Source organism: Nansenia antarctica (assembly GCF_963989245.1).
Source record: "Nansenia antarctica genome assembly, chromosome: 9".
NCBI classification, from domain to species: domain Eukaryota; kingdom Metazoa; phylum Chordata; class Actinopteri; order Argentiniformes; family Microstomatidae; genus Nansenia; species Nansenia antarctica.
The window spans coordinates 23497612-23515428 of NC_137679.1; the positions used below are offsets into that span (position 1 = coordinate 23497612).

General features: G+C 40.7%; 1 protein-coding gene across 1 annotated transcript; it reads left to right on the forward strand.

The window, feature by feature from the left end:
- Nucleotides 1-9459: 9459 nt before the first annotated feature.
- acsbg1 (acyl-CoA synthetase bubblegum family member 1) lies at nt 9460-17693 on the forward strand (the record flags this gene model as incomplete). Its single annotated transcript, XM_080539622.1, has 14 exons — nt 9460-9563; nt 13626-13693; nt 13919-14193; nt 14313-14401; nt 14510-14630; nt 14720-14800; nt 14896-15045; nt 15309-15485; nt 15658-15836; nt 15951-16184; nt 16374-16591; nt 16794-16933; nt 17052-17298; nt 17617-17693. 14 exons carry the CDS (start codon nt 9460-9462, stop codon nt 17691-17693), a joined length of 2160 nt encoding a protein of 719 aa, XP_080395748.1.
- Nucleotides 17694-17817: the final 124 nt, after the last annotated feature.

Here is a 17817-nt window from a genome sequence, read left to right on the forward strand (position 1 = left end):
GCAGAGGCATCGGGGAGTCATCCTCGCTGACCCCCCTCGTAACAAACGTGCTCTAAAAACCATTCTAAAAACGTTTGCTTATAACCTTCTTAAAATGTTTACTGAAAACCCTGTTAAAACATTATGCCCAAACATTCTTAAAATGTTTTTAGCTAAACACATGTCAAAGTTTGATAACATCAATATTCAAGTCTTTCAACATAATGTATCATTATTTATTAACATTAACAACAGAGGTGAGACAGGGAGAGGCAGCCACAGCTTCATTTGAGAACATAAAAAAAAAAAAAAAAAACATCATATACTGTACATACTGAAAACATGGAAGTCAGAACCTATCATCACTGCAACAGTACATATCTCTGACAGTACATATCCTCATGACAGACAGGCATTCCCAAAGTGTTGATTGCTTGATTTAGTCCTCGAACAGTGTGGGGCTTCTTCTCCCCTCAAGTGCTGCTGCTGCACCTGGACACATTCTTAAACATCATCCCTGGACACATCCTTAAGGGCTCTGCACACAGCGTGCGATTTCTGTTGCGCGTCAACGTTCCATTTTGAAGTTTGAATGGAAGTCTATGAGAACATCGCATCGCAATGCACACAGCCCCGCACGGCGAAAATTCGATTCCATTCATAACAACAATGGAAATTATGGAACGTTGACGCGCAACAGAAATCGCACGCTGTGTGCAGAGCCCTTTACTCTGAACTCTGTCCTCCGTCACAGATGGTCCACCTGTATCACTGTCCTCAGTCATGGATGGTCCACCTGTATTATCCACCTGCATTATAACAAAAATTGTATTTAAAATCAGAATAGTGTCTGATTCATCAGAAGTCTTTTTGGTAGCCCTTTAAATTACAGGCCGTTAATTATGCAGTAATTACTGTAAATAACCAAGTAATATCCATGTAAAATAGACATGTAGAATGCTAGTAATTGTGCTAGCTAGATTGCTAGCTAGCTAGCTCCCAAACCTGGCCCAAACTTTTGGGCTGGTAGATTTGCTTCACTCACCAGCCAAAAAACCAACAACAATGACGTTAATCTATTGAGTGGCTGGTAAAATCTGAACGTTCACCAATTTGTCGATTTGGACGGTGGATAAAAGTTAATTTTGCGCCCAGCTTCCTAGCAATTTCTGACAACACACGCTCGACGTTATTCGCATTAACGGTTAGTTTGTGGTCAAGAAAGTAAATGTATCCATACAAAGTAACGTTAATCAATTAAAAACAGTTATTGTAACCTTACCGTTTAATCCACAGTGTCCCGTTCCCTTGTGCTGTCTTCAACTAAAACTGTCTACCTGTGCCCGACCACTGAACATCTCAGTCAGGCGTGAAATCTAATCAGAGTCGTTTGATTGGTCTGCCACGTCCTCAGCCTCCTCGGTTATTGGTGCAAGTCTGAAACTTTTTTGTTTTTGTTTTTTTGATTTAGATACACAATACATATAACACTACATTGAATCAACAAAACAAACCTCCACAATACCCACATACAAGAGACAAACAAACATAAATTACACATTATATATATACTCATACACATACATACATACGCGTACACATATATACACTATATATGCATATTAATGCACTTACTGTAACGCCAAAGCAAATTCCTATATGTGTATGCATAATGGCAATAAACGTTATCTGAATCTGAATATATACATACATATACACAAAATAAAAAAAAAGATAAAAGAAAAAAAAGAAATGGGGGTCAATATGCACCTTTCGCAAGCTCATCAGTCAGCACAACACACTAATCTATACACAGACTCGCAACGTCACGTGGCAGGTGGTCAAATAAGGGTTTCCATATTCTAATAAAGAGCTGTTCGTTGCCCTTTACTCTAGCACTCAGTCTTTCCATCGGTAAGATTTTGAAGATCTCACGATACCATTGAGTGATTGTTGGGGGCTTTTCCATAATCCAGTTGAATAGAATACATCTCCTAGCCAGAACTAGCAATTTCTGGAGAAGCAGAACATTAGACTGATTCAATGGCATATTTCGTTCAGGGAGACTCAGTAGGAAGAGGCCTGGTTTCATTTCAATGCTGCATTTAAAGATGTTATTCAATTCTTTGGCGACCAGTGACCAGAATTTTGAAATGGTAGAACATCGCCAGAAGCAGTGGATATAAGTGCCATTTTTCTCCTTACACTTGGAGCAAAGTGGTGATCTGGACGGGTCAAATTTATTAAGGATATATGGAGTTCTATGTTGTCTATGCAAAATTTTGTACTGAGTCTCCTTAAATTTATTACAGCAAAAAGTGCTACTGCAAGAAGTAATACATGTAGTCCAGTCTGCCCCTTCATACTTAGATTCCAAGTCCCTCTCCCAAGTAGCTATTACATGGTCTATATTATGTTTGTTGCAAGTGTCTAAAAAGTTATAAAAATAAGAAATAAACCCTCTAGGTTGTGAGAACCGGGTAAGACATTCATCTAAAGAGCTCCTTACTGGCCCCCCTAGAGACAGTTTAATATTGGTATCTATGAAATGGCGTACTTGTAAATAAGCAAATAAATGTTTATTAGGTATAGCAAACTGAGACTGAACTTGGGTAAATGACATGAGAACCTCGTCCGTGAATAAATCACCTATGACCCTAACTCCCTTCCTATACCATTCATTGAAAACACTACTATTAATACCTGGAGGGAAGGTCTTATTACCAATTATTGGAGTCAGGGAAGAGAAACATCCCTTCGTACCAGTATGGCTTGTAATTTCTCCCCACGCTCTTACTGTGCTATAGATAATGGAATTCTTAATGCTTGATGGTATTTGTTTTCTGTCACCAGTTAGCAAACTTAACAGAGTTACAGGTGAACAACAACATTCATCAATGTGTTTACCCACTCCATTAAGGTAATCTTTTAACCATTCCAACATGATCCCAGCATGACAGGCCAAATTGTAATTGAAAATATTGGGGAGTGCTAAGCCCCCTCTTTCTACAGGTAGCTGGAGTGTTTTCATCTTTAGTCTGGGTTTCTTCCCCTGCCAAATGAACTTGGAGAGGTCCCTTTCAAAGTTCTTGACTGTCTTTTTTGTTATCCATAGTGGAAGCATTTGCATAGGGTACAGCAGGCGTGGGAGGATATTCATTTTAATTAGATTAACTCTACCAATCCATGATATAGGGAGATGTAGCCATCTCTGCATGTCCAATTTTACTTTTTTCAGTACTGTACTTAGATTGTTTTTAAATAGATCCTGTGGATTTGGAGACACTGTAATGCCTAGATAAGTAAATCCTTGAGTGGACCACTGAAAAGGAAAATTTGGAATAGTAGGTTGATCAGTAGCTCCCCCTAGTGGCATTGCTACAGATTTATTTAAATTGACCTTGTACCCTGACTCAGGACTGAAAGAATCAATTACTGACAGGATGGCAGGAACTGATATTTCCGGACTAGAGACATAAAGCAGGATGTCATCAGCAAATAGATTAATCTTGAGTACATGCTTTCCCAGCTGAGTACCAGATATGTCACAATGATTTCTTATTGCCTCTGCAAGAGGTTCTATAGCAATAGCAAACAGAAGGGGTGAAAGTGGGTCTCCCTGGCGGGTAGACCTACCTAACTTAAAGGATGATGAACGCATGCCATTTACTACCACACTAGCACTTGGTGAGTGATAGAGAAGCCTCACCCATTTTATAAAGATCTCCCCTATTCCAAACTTCTCCAGGGTTTTAAACAAGTAAGGCCACTCTATCCTGTCAAATGCCTTTTCAGCATCAAGTGAAATAACCATACCACTGTTTTGTGTCTCTCTTGTATGTTGAATAACATTTAACAGTTTACGCATGTTGGTGTAGCCATGCCTGTTTTTTATAAATCCACATTGATCTGTATTAATTATCTTAGGTAGTAGTCCCTCAAGTCTCCTCGCAAGAAGCTTGGAGAGTAATTTACAATCTACATTAATTAAACTAATTGGTCTATAGGACTCACAACGGTCAGGTGGTTTATTTATCTTTAGAATTAAAGATATATTTGCATCATAAAGAGTAGGGGGAAGGAACCCTTTTTCAAATGATTCATTATACATATTTACAAGTGGATCTGCTACCAGTTCGGAGAATGTTTTATAGAATTCCGGGCCGAAGCCGTCAGGTCCTGGTGCTTTACCACACTGAAGGGTTTGTATTGTTTCACGTATTTCTATTTTGGTAATAGGTCTGCACAACATGTCTTTATATTCCTCTGTCAGGGATGGAAGACTAATCTGTTCGATAAAGCTACCATGATCTTCTGGGGAGTTTAACTCGGAACTATATAGCTTTTGATAGAATTCCTTCATAATTGTAGTCAGTTTCTTTGTTTCGTGTTGTTTCTCTCCAAAACTGTCAATCAGGGAGGAGATGGTATTAGATTCACGTCTCCCAGCAGCCAAACGTGCCAATAGTCGACCTGGTTTATCTCCCATCTCATAAAGCCTATGTCTAGCATAAAGTAGAGCTGATTCTGCCTTCCGTGTTAGTAATTCGTCTAAGGCTGATTTAGCAGCCGCTACTTTGTTAGACAGGTTTCTAGAGGGGTGGTTCTTATATTCTGTCTCTAGTTCACCTAGTTCCTTCTCCAACCTTAACTGTTCCTTAATAGAGTCTCTTTTCTTAGCTGCACAATATGAGATAACTACCCCTCTAAGGTAGGCTTTTGCAGCCTCCCATAAGGTTGATGGATTCACCTCTTCTGTATTGTTGATTGACATGTATAAATTAAACTGCTCCTTCATAAACGTTACAAAATCAGGGTTACTGAGAAGGGTAGGGTTAAGGCGCCACTGATATGAATATGAATCACGGTGAGGTGGGGCCAGGGACAGGGCTGGACTGGCCATCTGGCATACCGGGCATTTGCCCGGTGGGCCGCGGTAGTTTTGGGCCGAGCCGACCGGCAAAATAAAAAATAAAAAATAAATTTTTTTTATTTTTTTTTTTTTATTTTACCAGCCGGCCCGGCCGAAAGCTACCATCGAACGGCCCATAAATTGAAAGCTACCATTGAACGGCCCATAAATCAGGGACAGCGGCCCATTGTTCAATGACACTGGGCTGGCCCAATCAACAGAGAGAAGGGGGGGGGGGGGTCAGGGGTCACGCACGCACGCAGCACAAGACCTCCGTCTCAGTTTCGCGGTAGTTTTGGGCCGAGCCGGCCGGCAAAATAAATGTAGTTAGCCTGGATAGTTACTAGATAGATACTGAGAGAGATGGAGCGCAAAAGCACACTAAAACGGAAGGGAGGCTGGGAAAAACTCGAGGCAGATGCTGCCAAATGTGTAAACATTAGGGACATGTTTGCTGCAGGGGCTGCTGCACCCTCAAGTTTACCACAGCAGCAACAGGTTGAAGAGGAGGCTAGCAGGGAGGAGCGGGAGCAGGGTACAGATACAGAGGATAGAGAGGATACAGAAGAAGCGGGGCCGAGTCAGCCTGTAACCGTTGACCCGGTAAGGAAAATAATAGGTAGCTGTAACGGATCGCCCCCCACGGTTCGGCACGCATGTGTACCGCGGATCAATTGCAAAATGTAACCAAGTAATAATATTACTTAATATTAGTTAATATCCCTTGTAAATCACAATGTAGAGTTGCCATGAAAAGATAGACGCGACAGTTGCGTGCTTTGTTTTACTCTAAAGCGCAATGATAGGTTGATAATGGGGGAAAAAAATCTAGAACAACAAGGCTGCGTTCGTAAATTCGCTCTGGAATCTGATCACTGAGTACACTGGTCTACTTGCACTGGTACCATTGCTTACTGTATGTAGTCGTCTTTGTAGTGGTTTGGGGGAATACTACAGTTTGTCATATGACTGTACAGCACAGTATATAAGACGAGTATATAAGGCAAGTATTTTTGTGCTGGTGGGTGTGGTCCGACCGATTGGGGTGGGCCTGTCTGGGCCAAAAATACCAGGGCCTAATTTTTGTCCCAGTCCAGCCCTGGCCAGGGATATGTGTACGGGGGAGTGGTCAGAGAGGGTCTGAATCCCAATAGCACTATCTTTTATTCTATCTAAGGCCTGTCTAGAAACAAAAAAATAATCAATACGAGACAGACTCTGGTGGGGATTTGAAAAAAAAGTAAAATCTCTCTGTTCTGGATGTAACACTCTCCATGCATCAAATAGATTAAGATCTGTACAGATCTCTATGGTTGTCAGAGCTTTCTTAGAGGGGGATTCCTTTAGTGGTGGATTATGATCCGCCTCTGGATCCAACACACAATTAAAGTCACCACCTAAAATGGTGAGTGGAGTTAGTATAGACTAATCATTGTCGTCAGAGGATCACAGACCTGCATTGTAGGGTCCCCAACTTGAATTTTTAATAACATCCCAAAAACATTTTAAGAATGTTTGGGCATAATGTTTTAACAGGGTTTTCAGTAAAAAATTTAAGAAGGTTATAAGCAAACGTTTTTAGAATGGTTTTTAGAGCATGTTATCCTAAAACATTCTGGGAACAAACAAAAAACTTATGTTTGAGAACATAAGGTGTAATGTTCTAGCAATATTGTCAACTCACATTTTAAGAAGGTTATTACCAAACATTTGTAGAATGTTTTTTGAGAACATTATCCTAAAACATTCTGGGAACTTAAAGAAAACTTCCTGCTGAAAACATTTTCAAGAACATTAGGGCATAATGTTCTAGCAATGTTGTCACTTAACATTTTAAGAAGGTTATCACACAACATTTTAAAAATGTTTTTAGAGAACATTATCCTAGAACATTCTGGGAACTTAAAGAAAACTTCCCGCTGAAAACATTACAAGAACATTCTAGGTAACATTCTTTGAACATTTTTAGAACAAAAAATTGCTAGCTGGGAATGTTCTTCCTTTGTTATCGTGTAACATTGTGGGAACATTTTATAAAAGAACATTCTATAATCTGTTACCTAAACAATGTCCCCAAAACATCCTTGGAATGTTGCAGGTAAAACGTTCTTCCTTTGTTTACATATCACATTACAGGAACATTCTAGAAAAAACGTTTTGTGATCTGAGGCATCAATAACATCCTGAAAACATTATCGAATGTTGCTTTGAAAATGTCCTTCCTTTGTTATCATGTAACATTGTGGGAACATTTTATAAAAGAACATTCTATAATCTGTTACCTAAACAATGTCCCCAAAACATCCTTGGAATGTTGCAGGTAAAACGTTCTTCCTTTGTTTACATATCACATTACAGGAACATTCTAGAAAAAACGTTTTGTGATCTGAGGCATCAATAACATCCTGAAAACATTATCTGAATGTTGCTTTGAAAATGTCCCTTCTTTGTTATCATGTAACATTGTGGGAACATTGTATAAAAGAACATTCTATAATCTGTTACCTAAACAATGTCCCCAAAACATCCTCAGAATGTTGCACCTAAAACGTTCTTACTTTGTTAACATTTAACGTTATAGGAACATTATTTGAAATGGTAAACATCCTTAAAATGCTCTTTGAACATTAGATGAAAACGTTTTCTTTAAAACATTAGCAGAACTTGTAGGGAATGTTAGCCAATGTTGTGGGAACATTCCCTGCTAGCTGGGTCCTCAGTTTGAGGAATCTGTCACGTGTCATCTTGTCGCTAATGGCAGGGATTCGTAAGGCATTGGACCAAAACATCCTGGTTTGAGGGTAATGCATGAAAGACATCAAGATTGCTGCTCCAAAATAATGATACATCTCATCAACTGAAGTGTTAAGAGATATACCACTGTTTGCTAGTGACATGGCATTTGTGCAGTCAGCAAGGAGTTTCATCAGCTCTGTGTCAATGTACTGCTCCACATAATCTAGTGGCTGCCAATCTGCTCTCACATCTTGCCTTTCATTATCTTCACCCTCAAACTGTAGTACAACAAGTAAATGGACCAGACTTCCAGCGCTCTCCATGTCCATCTTTACTAGGTCCTGGCCTGGGCTCTCCACGTCCTAACTCATCATTGTCAGGTTCTGGCTCACCATCGTTGTCAGCACGCGGTTACGACGGTTACGTGGACGTTGTGACTCACTCTTATTCTCGCTTTCACTACCATCACTGCTGTGGTGATCATCATCTGGTGAATTAGGTGGAATATAATCTTAATCGGAATCATCAGATTGTTCTTCCACAGGTGGAATATCATCCTCCACACCAGGATCGTCACCATCGCCGTCTGACAAATCCTCCACCTCAGAGTTGTCTGCTACTATTGCATTGAACAATTGTTCTGCCCTTGACAGAGATACTTTTCCTATAAATGGTCAAATAATGATCAATTATCAAAATCAAGGTAGACAAATGTGTACCACATGCAATAACTATTTGTGTTCTTGAAAACTGTTGGATTCCTCCCAAATCTTCCCAAGTTTACTTAATTTTTTTATGGTCTGTCCTCAGCAGGAACTCAATTCCATACAGGTAGGGTTTGAAGTGCTTGGTGGCCTGCACCACTGCCAGGAGTTCTCTCCGAGTCACACAGTAGTTCCTCTCCTCCCGGCTCCTCACTTGACCGTAGAAGGCCACCACTCTTTCTCCCTCCTCACTGGGCTGTGACAGGACAGCTGCTACCCATTTGTTACTGGCGTCAGTGTCCAAGATGAATGGCCGCTGCATGTCTGGGAGGGCTAGCACCGGTGTTTGCGTCAAAGCCCTTCATCAGGGATGCAAACAACTTGCTTTTCGCTTTTTTCACGTCAATTTGGGTGAAAATCGTGGAGAATCGTGGAGATCCATGACAGACGAATATCCTTAACTATTCCTACAGTATACTGTATTCCTGGGTCATCCCTATGTTCCCATAACCCAATGGTCCCACAGCCCAATGGTCCCACATTTCTAATATTTCATAGGTGGGCTAGGAATAGAGTTAGGGTTAGGGTCAGTGTTAGGATTAGGACTAGGGTTAGGGTTAGGGCTAGGGTTAGGATTAGGGTTGGGGTTAGGGTCAGTGTTAGGGTTAGAGTCAGTGTTAGGGTTAGGGTTAGGGTTAGTTAGATTAATGAGTGGTACTCAAATTAGTAGGTAAGGCTGGAAGATCCCTCCTTGTTAGTATATAAAGGGCCACAAATTATCTATATCATGATTATAGGTTATTTTGTAGGATTAGGAAGGTAAGACCAAACATTTTATTTTCATTAAATCTGTTCTACTCATTACTGTATACTTGTGTTAGGCAAATAACATTGTGCTGGGGCCTAAATAGATGTTAGCTATAGAGGTGTTGAACGTATTATGACCATTGCTTATCATTTGCTTGTGTATGTGATATATTGAAATAACTGGGACTACTCTGCCTGTTTCAGTGGTGGAGTGGTGTCAAATGGGTTTTACTTTTGCACTCTTAAAGTGTCAGATATAAAAGAACATACAGTATGCCTGAAATAGTTAATGTTATTGTTTTAAACTGGATGATTCCCCAGATGCCACCACTGGAGCTGGGTATCGATCCCGTTCCCATCCCGAAGAACCCCATCAAAGCTAAAGCCGGTGTCGTGCACTGCAGCCAGCAGCCAGGACTGAGCAGGTAGAGAGGAAAGGGTTGGGGTGAGGGTTGGGGTGAGGCAATGGAGAGGCTATTCTTTTTAAATTATTATTATTTTTAAAAAAATCTCATTGTTGTTAATATTTTCTTTCTTTCTATTCAATCTTTGCAGATTTAAAATGTTCCCCCTCTGCTTTTATTTCCTTTAAATAATATTTGATTGTGTCTGTCTGTTTATTGTTTACGTTATCCCCATGTACCGTACAGGGCTCTTCTGTGAAAGAGACTCAGGTTATTTTAGCTCATTTTACTACACTTGAGCCACTTTTATCTTTCGCCTTGCATTAATACTTATGTATTCCATCCATGTACAAAAGGTGTTATACAGTGGCTTCGGTATGTATTCAGACCCCTTCACCTTTTCCACATTGTATTGTGTTATAGACTCAATTGAAAATTTATGAAAAAATCCACACACAATGCTCCATAATGACATAATAAGATTTTGGTGCAAATGTGATGAATAGAATAGTCTCAATTTAAAATAGATTTTAAAACTGTACACAGAATACCCCATAATGACAAAGCGAAAACAGGTTTTTAGAAATGTTTGCAAATTTATTAAAATTATAATACAGAAATACCTCATGTACATAAGTATTCAGACCCTGTATACTCTTAAAATTAGCTCAAATGCAAAAATGTCAACAACAAGTCAATCAATCAATAAGTTGAATTCAGTCCATCATTTTTGCATTTGAGCTAATTTTAAGAATATCATAGCAAAGGGTCTGAATACTTAAGTACATGAGTTATTTATGTATTTAGATTGTAATAAATGTGCAAACATGACTAAAACATTACTTAAATTAAGTCTATAACGCAACAAAATGTGGAGAAAGTGAAGGAGTCTGAAAAGTGAAGAAGTCTGGGGCAGAGGGAACAACTATTTAGAATGGGAATACAGCCCTTCTGGTCAGAGTGCATGGAGTTGGAGTTGATGCAGTCTATATACTCTGTATAGAGGTGAAATGTAAAGTGTGACCTATTTTCATAAATCTGCCATTTGAAATGTGTTAGAGCCCATCATTATATAAAACAAATAAGAGTGTTAATTACATACAGGCCTATAAAGTTATGTGCCTACTGTTATGCCACGGTGGTGAGGGGGCTCAAGGACACGACAACGGAGGCAGAATACTGTGAAGCCCCGTAGGGTATTTATTTACAGTGGAAAAACTGAAAGGATGAGTCCGGGGGTTTCAACCTGGCGGGCTGGCGGTAGTGGTTGGCGTGGGCTGTGGAGGAACAGAAAAACAGGGTAAGTCTCCACGGTAGGCCAGTACATAAGATATAAACGAATCACAAAATTAGGCACGAGAGCAAAGTTCACGACTAGTCACAGAGGATACTTGCCAGGTCATTCTTAGGGAAGAACTGACGATGAATGAAGGGAGTCCAGGGTAGATGTAGCCAGAGGGTTGATTGGGAGTGGAGACAGGTGTGCTGGTTTGGCTGTGGCTGGATAACCATCCAATTACCGGGAACGAGCTTCACCTGCGGCGGAGAGCACGCTGTGCTCGAGTTGTGGGGGCGGGTGCTCGAGCTGTGGGGGCGGGGGAGGGCGTGTGTGAAGGCCCAGCCGTAACACCTACTTGATGAATAAAATCTGTAAACACTGTGATGAAGGTTTTACATTAATTCTTGACTTTTTCAGTTCAATACTAAATTCAGTTCTGAAAAACATCACACAAAAAATATCCATGACCTGAAAAGGGATGTGAAGGATTTAGCAAATAAAACTAAACCCATGTTTAAGGGAGACAGTCATGTGATTGATGAGTGCAGCACAAAATGCACAAGCTCCTATCAGACAGGTCTTATTCTGCTGGATTATATTCAGATGGAAGAGATGGAAGGATGAGGTTACAGATAGGGTACTCAGAACTATTGAACATTAATGTACTGCCATCCCATGGATCCCTAAGGTGGAGCAAACCATGCCCCATATCCCTGCTAAGGATTGTACTGTACTGTGTGGAGTAGAAAACATGTCCTCAAACCAAAACTGAGCCCAAAGTTCCCAAAATATAAGCTTGTTTTACTCCATTGTTTGTATACAATGCACATGCACACACACGCACACACACACACACACACACACACACACACACACACACACACGCACAGACAAACAGAGTAAGTAAAGTGTAAGTAACAAGTAAACAAGTGTAAACAAAGCATGGTTAAAACTATAATTGTAATCTCATAGATGGTCAGTCCTTGCATCCATAGCTCTGTCTACGAAATTGAGAGCTGCCATTTCTCCAACCTTATCCCTCAGCTGTTTACCTAACAAAACGGTTTGAATAACCTTTGTCTATTTGTGGAAACACATTTGGTAATATTTGCAATGAAACATGACTTATTGTGTTACTAAAGCCTTCACCAGTAATCATAAACGCTATAGGTAACCTGACTTTTATCGTGTGAAAAAGTGGAAACTAGCTAATTTACATATGAAAAGAGACCAAACTCATTGAAATTCTGTACATGTTTTAAGAGAATGCAATTCACTCATACCTTCTGTTTTTCTTCTATTTTTTCATAATATATCTTCAGCCAATTTTTTTGTATATTGAAATGTTTCTATTTTGTCAAGCATTACAGTTTATGGCAAATATTTGGTCCCTTTAAGAAGTTTCTAGTGTGCCCATGGTGCCTCTTGTCCCGACGCCTCCCGGAGGGGCTATTCGTTTTCTTCAACGCATTGTGCCAAGTTTTGGAGGGTATTTCTTTTAAGCAGATGCACTCCACAGCCAGCATGATCTGCAACAAGGAGACAAGTAGATCTACAAACAACGAAAAGCAAAGTGATCAAAGTGATGCTGATGAGAAGTTTGGGAATAGGTAAGGTATTGGAGTTAAGAACGGAGATGAAGGTGATTGGTGTAGCGCATGACCGGTAAAGCAAACTTCCCCTCTATTTAAAGTTATTCTGCGTTATTAATCGCTATAAATTTCTAGGGCATGCCGCATGCCGCAAACATTGTAGATTTAGGCATTATTGTAAATTAAAATTACAATATTGTCCTATGAAGTAACTTACTTACTTACTGTCATACTGTTGAAACTAAATTAATGAAAGATAAAAGAAAAAAGAAAACTGTAAAGTAAAACAAATCTGACTTTGCGACCAGGAATGTATTGACTCGGCATAGAATTGAAACACTTAAACAAATAATACATTATTGCAATACCAACATTTTGGGGTGTGTTGGGTAATATCTGAAAGGTAATAATGATCTTATGTTCCATAAACGTTTACATTGTGTGTATTGTTTCATCAACATTATGACATTTAACCCAACACCGCTGAAACCGGTAGTGTATGTACGTCTCAGTGTCAAACATTTTTGTGTGTGTGTGTGTGTGTGTGTGTGTGTGTGTGTGTGTGTGTGTGTCTGCACCTGCATCACCTGCATCTATTACAATAAGGAACTGTAAAACATAGATAGAGGTGTAATTCTGAAGCTACTGAAGCTCTAATAAAACTTGGCTCCTCCTGAGTGGATATTTATTCTGACTTTGAGGCTGTGAGAAAGCACTGGCACTTTGCATCATCAGCCTGAAATGCAAAGGACCAGCTGTTTGAACAGTGTGTTCAGCTTCTTTATGTGGAATGAAAGAACCTGTCCTCTTGGTGTTTCATTAGCCTGCCTCCACACTTTGAATTTAAAAGAGAAACGGAAGCACAAGTCAATCGAGATGCCAGGTTTGGCAGTCCTGCCAAGTTAAAGGATGGATTTGGGTCAAAGTAAATTCAGAATTTCTATGAGTAGATATAAACAGTGCAGCATTAAAAAAAAAAGTTTCCACGACTGGTGGGAACGAAATGCTTTTTTCTTTAGAGAACTCCTCTCTCTAACAAAGCCAGTGGGCTTTAGCAGTGACTAACTAAAGCCTGACATTGTGTTGGGTAAACAAAGCCGCTGAAAATCAGTGCCATGTGATCCAGTGAGAGCAGCAGCTCGCTCTGCAGGCTAAATGATAGGTGGAGCACATTGTCCTCTCAGGAACCTGTTTCTTCTCTCTGTGTTTCAGCCTGGAGTCCTCAGATCAGGGGTCCATGGCAGACCAGCAGGAGGAGGGTGGGGAGCAGGCGTCTGTGGGTGAGTCACATGAGTAGGCATCCTGGGAGAGATTATGCACCCTAGCATCGGACCCAAGCATGTCCCTTCATCAAAAGGGCATTGTTTACAATGTAACAACCTAACATTTCAAAGAAAATGTGAGAGAAAGTGAGAGATTCTGGTGTTGTGCAGTGAAACAGGTGGTTTTCAATTTGGCAATGTATTGTTTAAAGCCGTCTCCCCCCCCCCCCCCCCCTTGTGCAGAAGTAGAGAGGAAAACCATTGAGGAGGTTCTTGCCAGTGCGTCCCTCGCTCCAGCACAATCTCTGTGGATAACTGAAGCCAGTGGTTCAGTAACACTGAGGATAGATGAAACATGTCCAGAGGAGCCTATCACCGTTCATCAGATGTTCATGGCCTCTGTTGAGAGGTATGGAGACATGTATGCCCTTGCCAGCAAGAAACAAGACCAATGGGAAATGATCACCTTCACTGAGTACTATCAGTGCTGTCGGAAAGCAGCCAAGAGTTTTTTAAAGGTACTGACCCATTAAATACACTCTAATATTTCCCAAAATGTAAAGTGGCATGTATGGGACAATAAATGATGTAAAGTCATTTTGGGGAGGGCATTTATTGTATCTGTCAATGTTTGCAGCTTGGTTTAGAGCGTTTCCATGGAGTGGCAATCCTAGGATTCAATTCAGCTGAATGGTTCTTCTCTGCCATCGGCGCCATCATTGCAGGGTAAGATGGTGACAACATACAGTAGCAGCTCGAATGACATTAAGTGGGTTTCATCAGCTTGACCTTTTTACAAACTATGCTTTCTTTCTTTCTGACTCTCCCCTCCAGAGGAATAATGACAGGGATCTATGCCACCAACTCTCCAGAAGCCTGCTACTATGTGGCCAGTGATTCCAAAGCAAATGTCATAGTGGTGGAAAACCAAAAGCAGTTGGACAAGATTTTGCAGGTAATGTTTTTTTTCTATTTTCTGAAATATAAACCATTGGTCCTCTAACAAGTCTGTGGTCATTTTGACTCTTCTTTTTCTTTCCATAGATAAGAGACAATCTGCCCCATTTGAAAGCCATAGTGCAGTACAGCGGACCTCTCCAACAGAAGCTTCCCAATCTATATTCGGTAAGACCCCCTGACACACAACAGATATTATTGATGGTGACCAAAGGTCACTGGTGATCTCAAAGTATGACACAGATGGTCCTGTTTTTGGATAGTGGGACGAGTTCATGGAGCTGGGTCTGGAAGTTTCTGAGAATGAACTGGAGGACATCATCAGCAGTCAGCGAGCCAATCAATGCTGTGCTTTGATTTACACTTCTGGTACCACCGGCAAACCAAAAGGAGTCATGCTGAGCCATGACAATGTAATTTCCGTTTAGGATGAACATTACAAATGGCTGATTAATCCTCAGTGTTAAGATTGTGGCATATTTGGGTAACACTTAACAAGCTACCACTATACCATTGTAGTAACAGTTTAATTACTGCAGTAACAACATTATATTATAGGTTGTTGCAGTACATAGTCATTAGGTAACTCCATGGGATATGGAGTTGAGCAATTTGATGATAGTCCTTGTTCCACGTGTCTAATATACCTACTGTAGATAACTATAATATCTTTTAGATCACATGGACTGCCCATCACGCCAGCAGGGCTGGGGACTTGCAACCTGCCGACACCAAGCAGGAGTCTCTGGTGAGCTACCTGCCTCTCAGTCACATCGCCGCTCAGATCTATGACCTCTGGACAGGCATCCAGTGGGGAGAGCTGGTGTATTTCGCGCAGCCAGATGCTTTAAAGGTACAGAGTTGAAATAAGTAAAAATAAATAAATTATAATAATAATAATTATGCAAAAGGGAAATAATTGTATTGTCGAAATAAAGGTTCTAAGTCTGTGTGTGTGCGTGTGTGTGTGTGTGTGTGTGTGTGTGTGTGTGTGTGTGTGGCCGTGTATGCATGCATGCATTTAGGGGAGTTTGATAACGACCCTAAGAGAGGTCCACCCTTCATCCCACATGGGGGTCCCTCGGGTGTGGGAGAAGATGATGGAGAAAATCAAAGAAGGGATCAGTCAGTGTGGATATATGAAGAAGAAACTGGTGACATGGGCTATGTCTGTCAGCCTCGTGGCCAATCAAAAATGGGACAAGTACGCTGTTTAATGAGGGCTCTGATTAATTAACTTTCTTGGAATGACATAGAATGTATTGCCATTACATTCACATAAATACCTAAAGTAGATCCTTTTGGGTGTTTTTTCTAGAAATGAGGAGAGGCCATTTCTCTTCACCATAGCAGACAGCCTTGTGTTGGAGAAGCTTCGTGCTGAGCTGGGTTTCTCTTGCTGTCAAAAGTTCTTCTCTGGGGCAGCACCCATTGGCAATGAAACTGTGCAGTTCTTCCTTGGCCTAAATATCCGACTGTATGAGGCCTATGGCATGAGTGAGAGCACAGGACCTCACTTTATGTCAGGCCCGAATGCCTACAAACTACCAAGGTAGGCCTAAAGTTGGCCTGTTGGTGTCAAAACAAGTCAAATTTCAACAATGACAGTCCTTGATTTTCTCTCACTCTCCTTACTTTTCTGATTACCTATCCCTTTAATACAATCTACATTCATTTAAAATGGATAAAGAAAGAGTTTGGTCAACTATAATGCTGATTTCTATTTGTCTGTATGTTATAGCTGTGGCAAAGTGGTCCCTGGCTGCAGGTTCAAACTAGCCAACATGGACTCTGAGGGGACTGGTGAGATGTGCTTCTGGGGCCGCAACGTTTTCATGGGTTTCCTCAATATGGAGGACAAAACAAGGGAGGCATTGGACGAAGAAGGCTGGCTACGCTCAGGGGACTTGGGAAAAATAGATGAGGATGGTTTTCTGTTCATCACAGGAAGGATAAAAGGTACAACACACGTACTACTCATTAGTATTACCCATTTAAGGTCATCAAGTTTCATTCACGTCACAGAACATTCACATTGCCTTTGTACTGTTCATGACAAGTTGTTCTGACTCTAGAGTAACAAGTTTCAAGGAGTGTGCTACAGTTCTGCATTATGTTCTGAGGTGCGGCAGAGATGTCATCATGTTCTCTCTCCATTCAGAGTTGATAATCACTGCAGGGGGAGAGAATATTCCTCCTGTTCCCATAGAGGATGCTGTTAAAAAGGAGCTGCCCATTGTCAGCAGTGCCATGTTGATAGGGGACAAGAGGAAGTTCCTATCAATGCTGCTCACTTTGAAGGTCATCTTGCTTTAAATGTGGCAGACTCATTTGATTGCACAGTCCTCACTGTATTTGTTTAATAATGTGATGTTCCTGATGAATACAATATGAATGGTATCATTTTGGTGTCTGTTAGTGCACTAGTAATGTGGAGACTATGGAGCCCTCGGACGAGCTGACCCTGGAGGCTGTGGAGTACTGCCAACAGCTTGGGAGCCAGGCAACGAAGGTCTCAGAAATTATAGGAGGAAGAGACAAGGAGATATACCAGTCCATTCAGGAAGGAATCAATAGAGTGAACGCCATGGCCACCTCCAATGCCCAGTGCATACAGAAGTGGACTATATTGACAAGGGACTTCTCAATCTCTGGAGGGGAGCTGGGTATGCATGAAAATACACAATGCATAGTGTTTATAGAGTATTTACTGTGAGAAGGATATGTGAATCATGATCCAATGTTACACTTATCTGAATAAGCTAGCTAGTTGGTAAAATAATCTTCTGATCAAGTTTTGCATAGTGTCTTCATTTTATGAATACTTTTTATAAGTTGTCAAGTGGGGGTGGGGAATCTTTTGGATCAGAAATTAATTCTTATGATTTGCAACAAAATGATATCACCAATACTATTAGAGACACTTTGTGGGCCCCTTAATTCATCAATAGCCTACTACATTATGACAACTTTTCTCATTCCAGGTCCAACAATGAAACTTCGTCGTCCAGTCGTCCTGGAGATGTACGACAGTGAAATAGAGACCTTCTACCAAGAATAGGTGGGATTGAGAGCTCTGTTCACAATGTTGTCCATGGGGTTCTGTCCTGTTTGTATATGAACAGTGGTATATTTCTAAACATGCTCTAAAACTTTATACTATATAGTATTTCTTTTAATAGCAT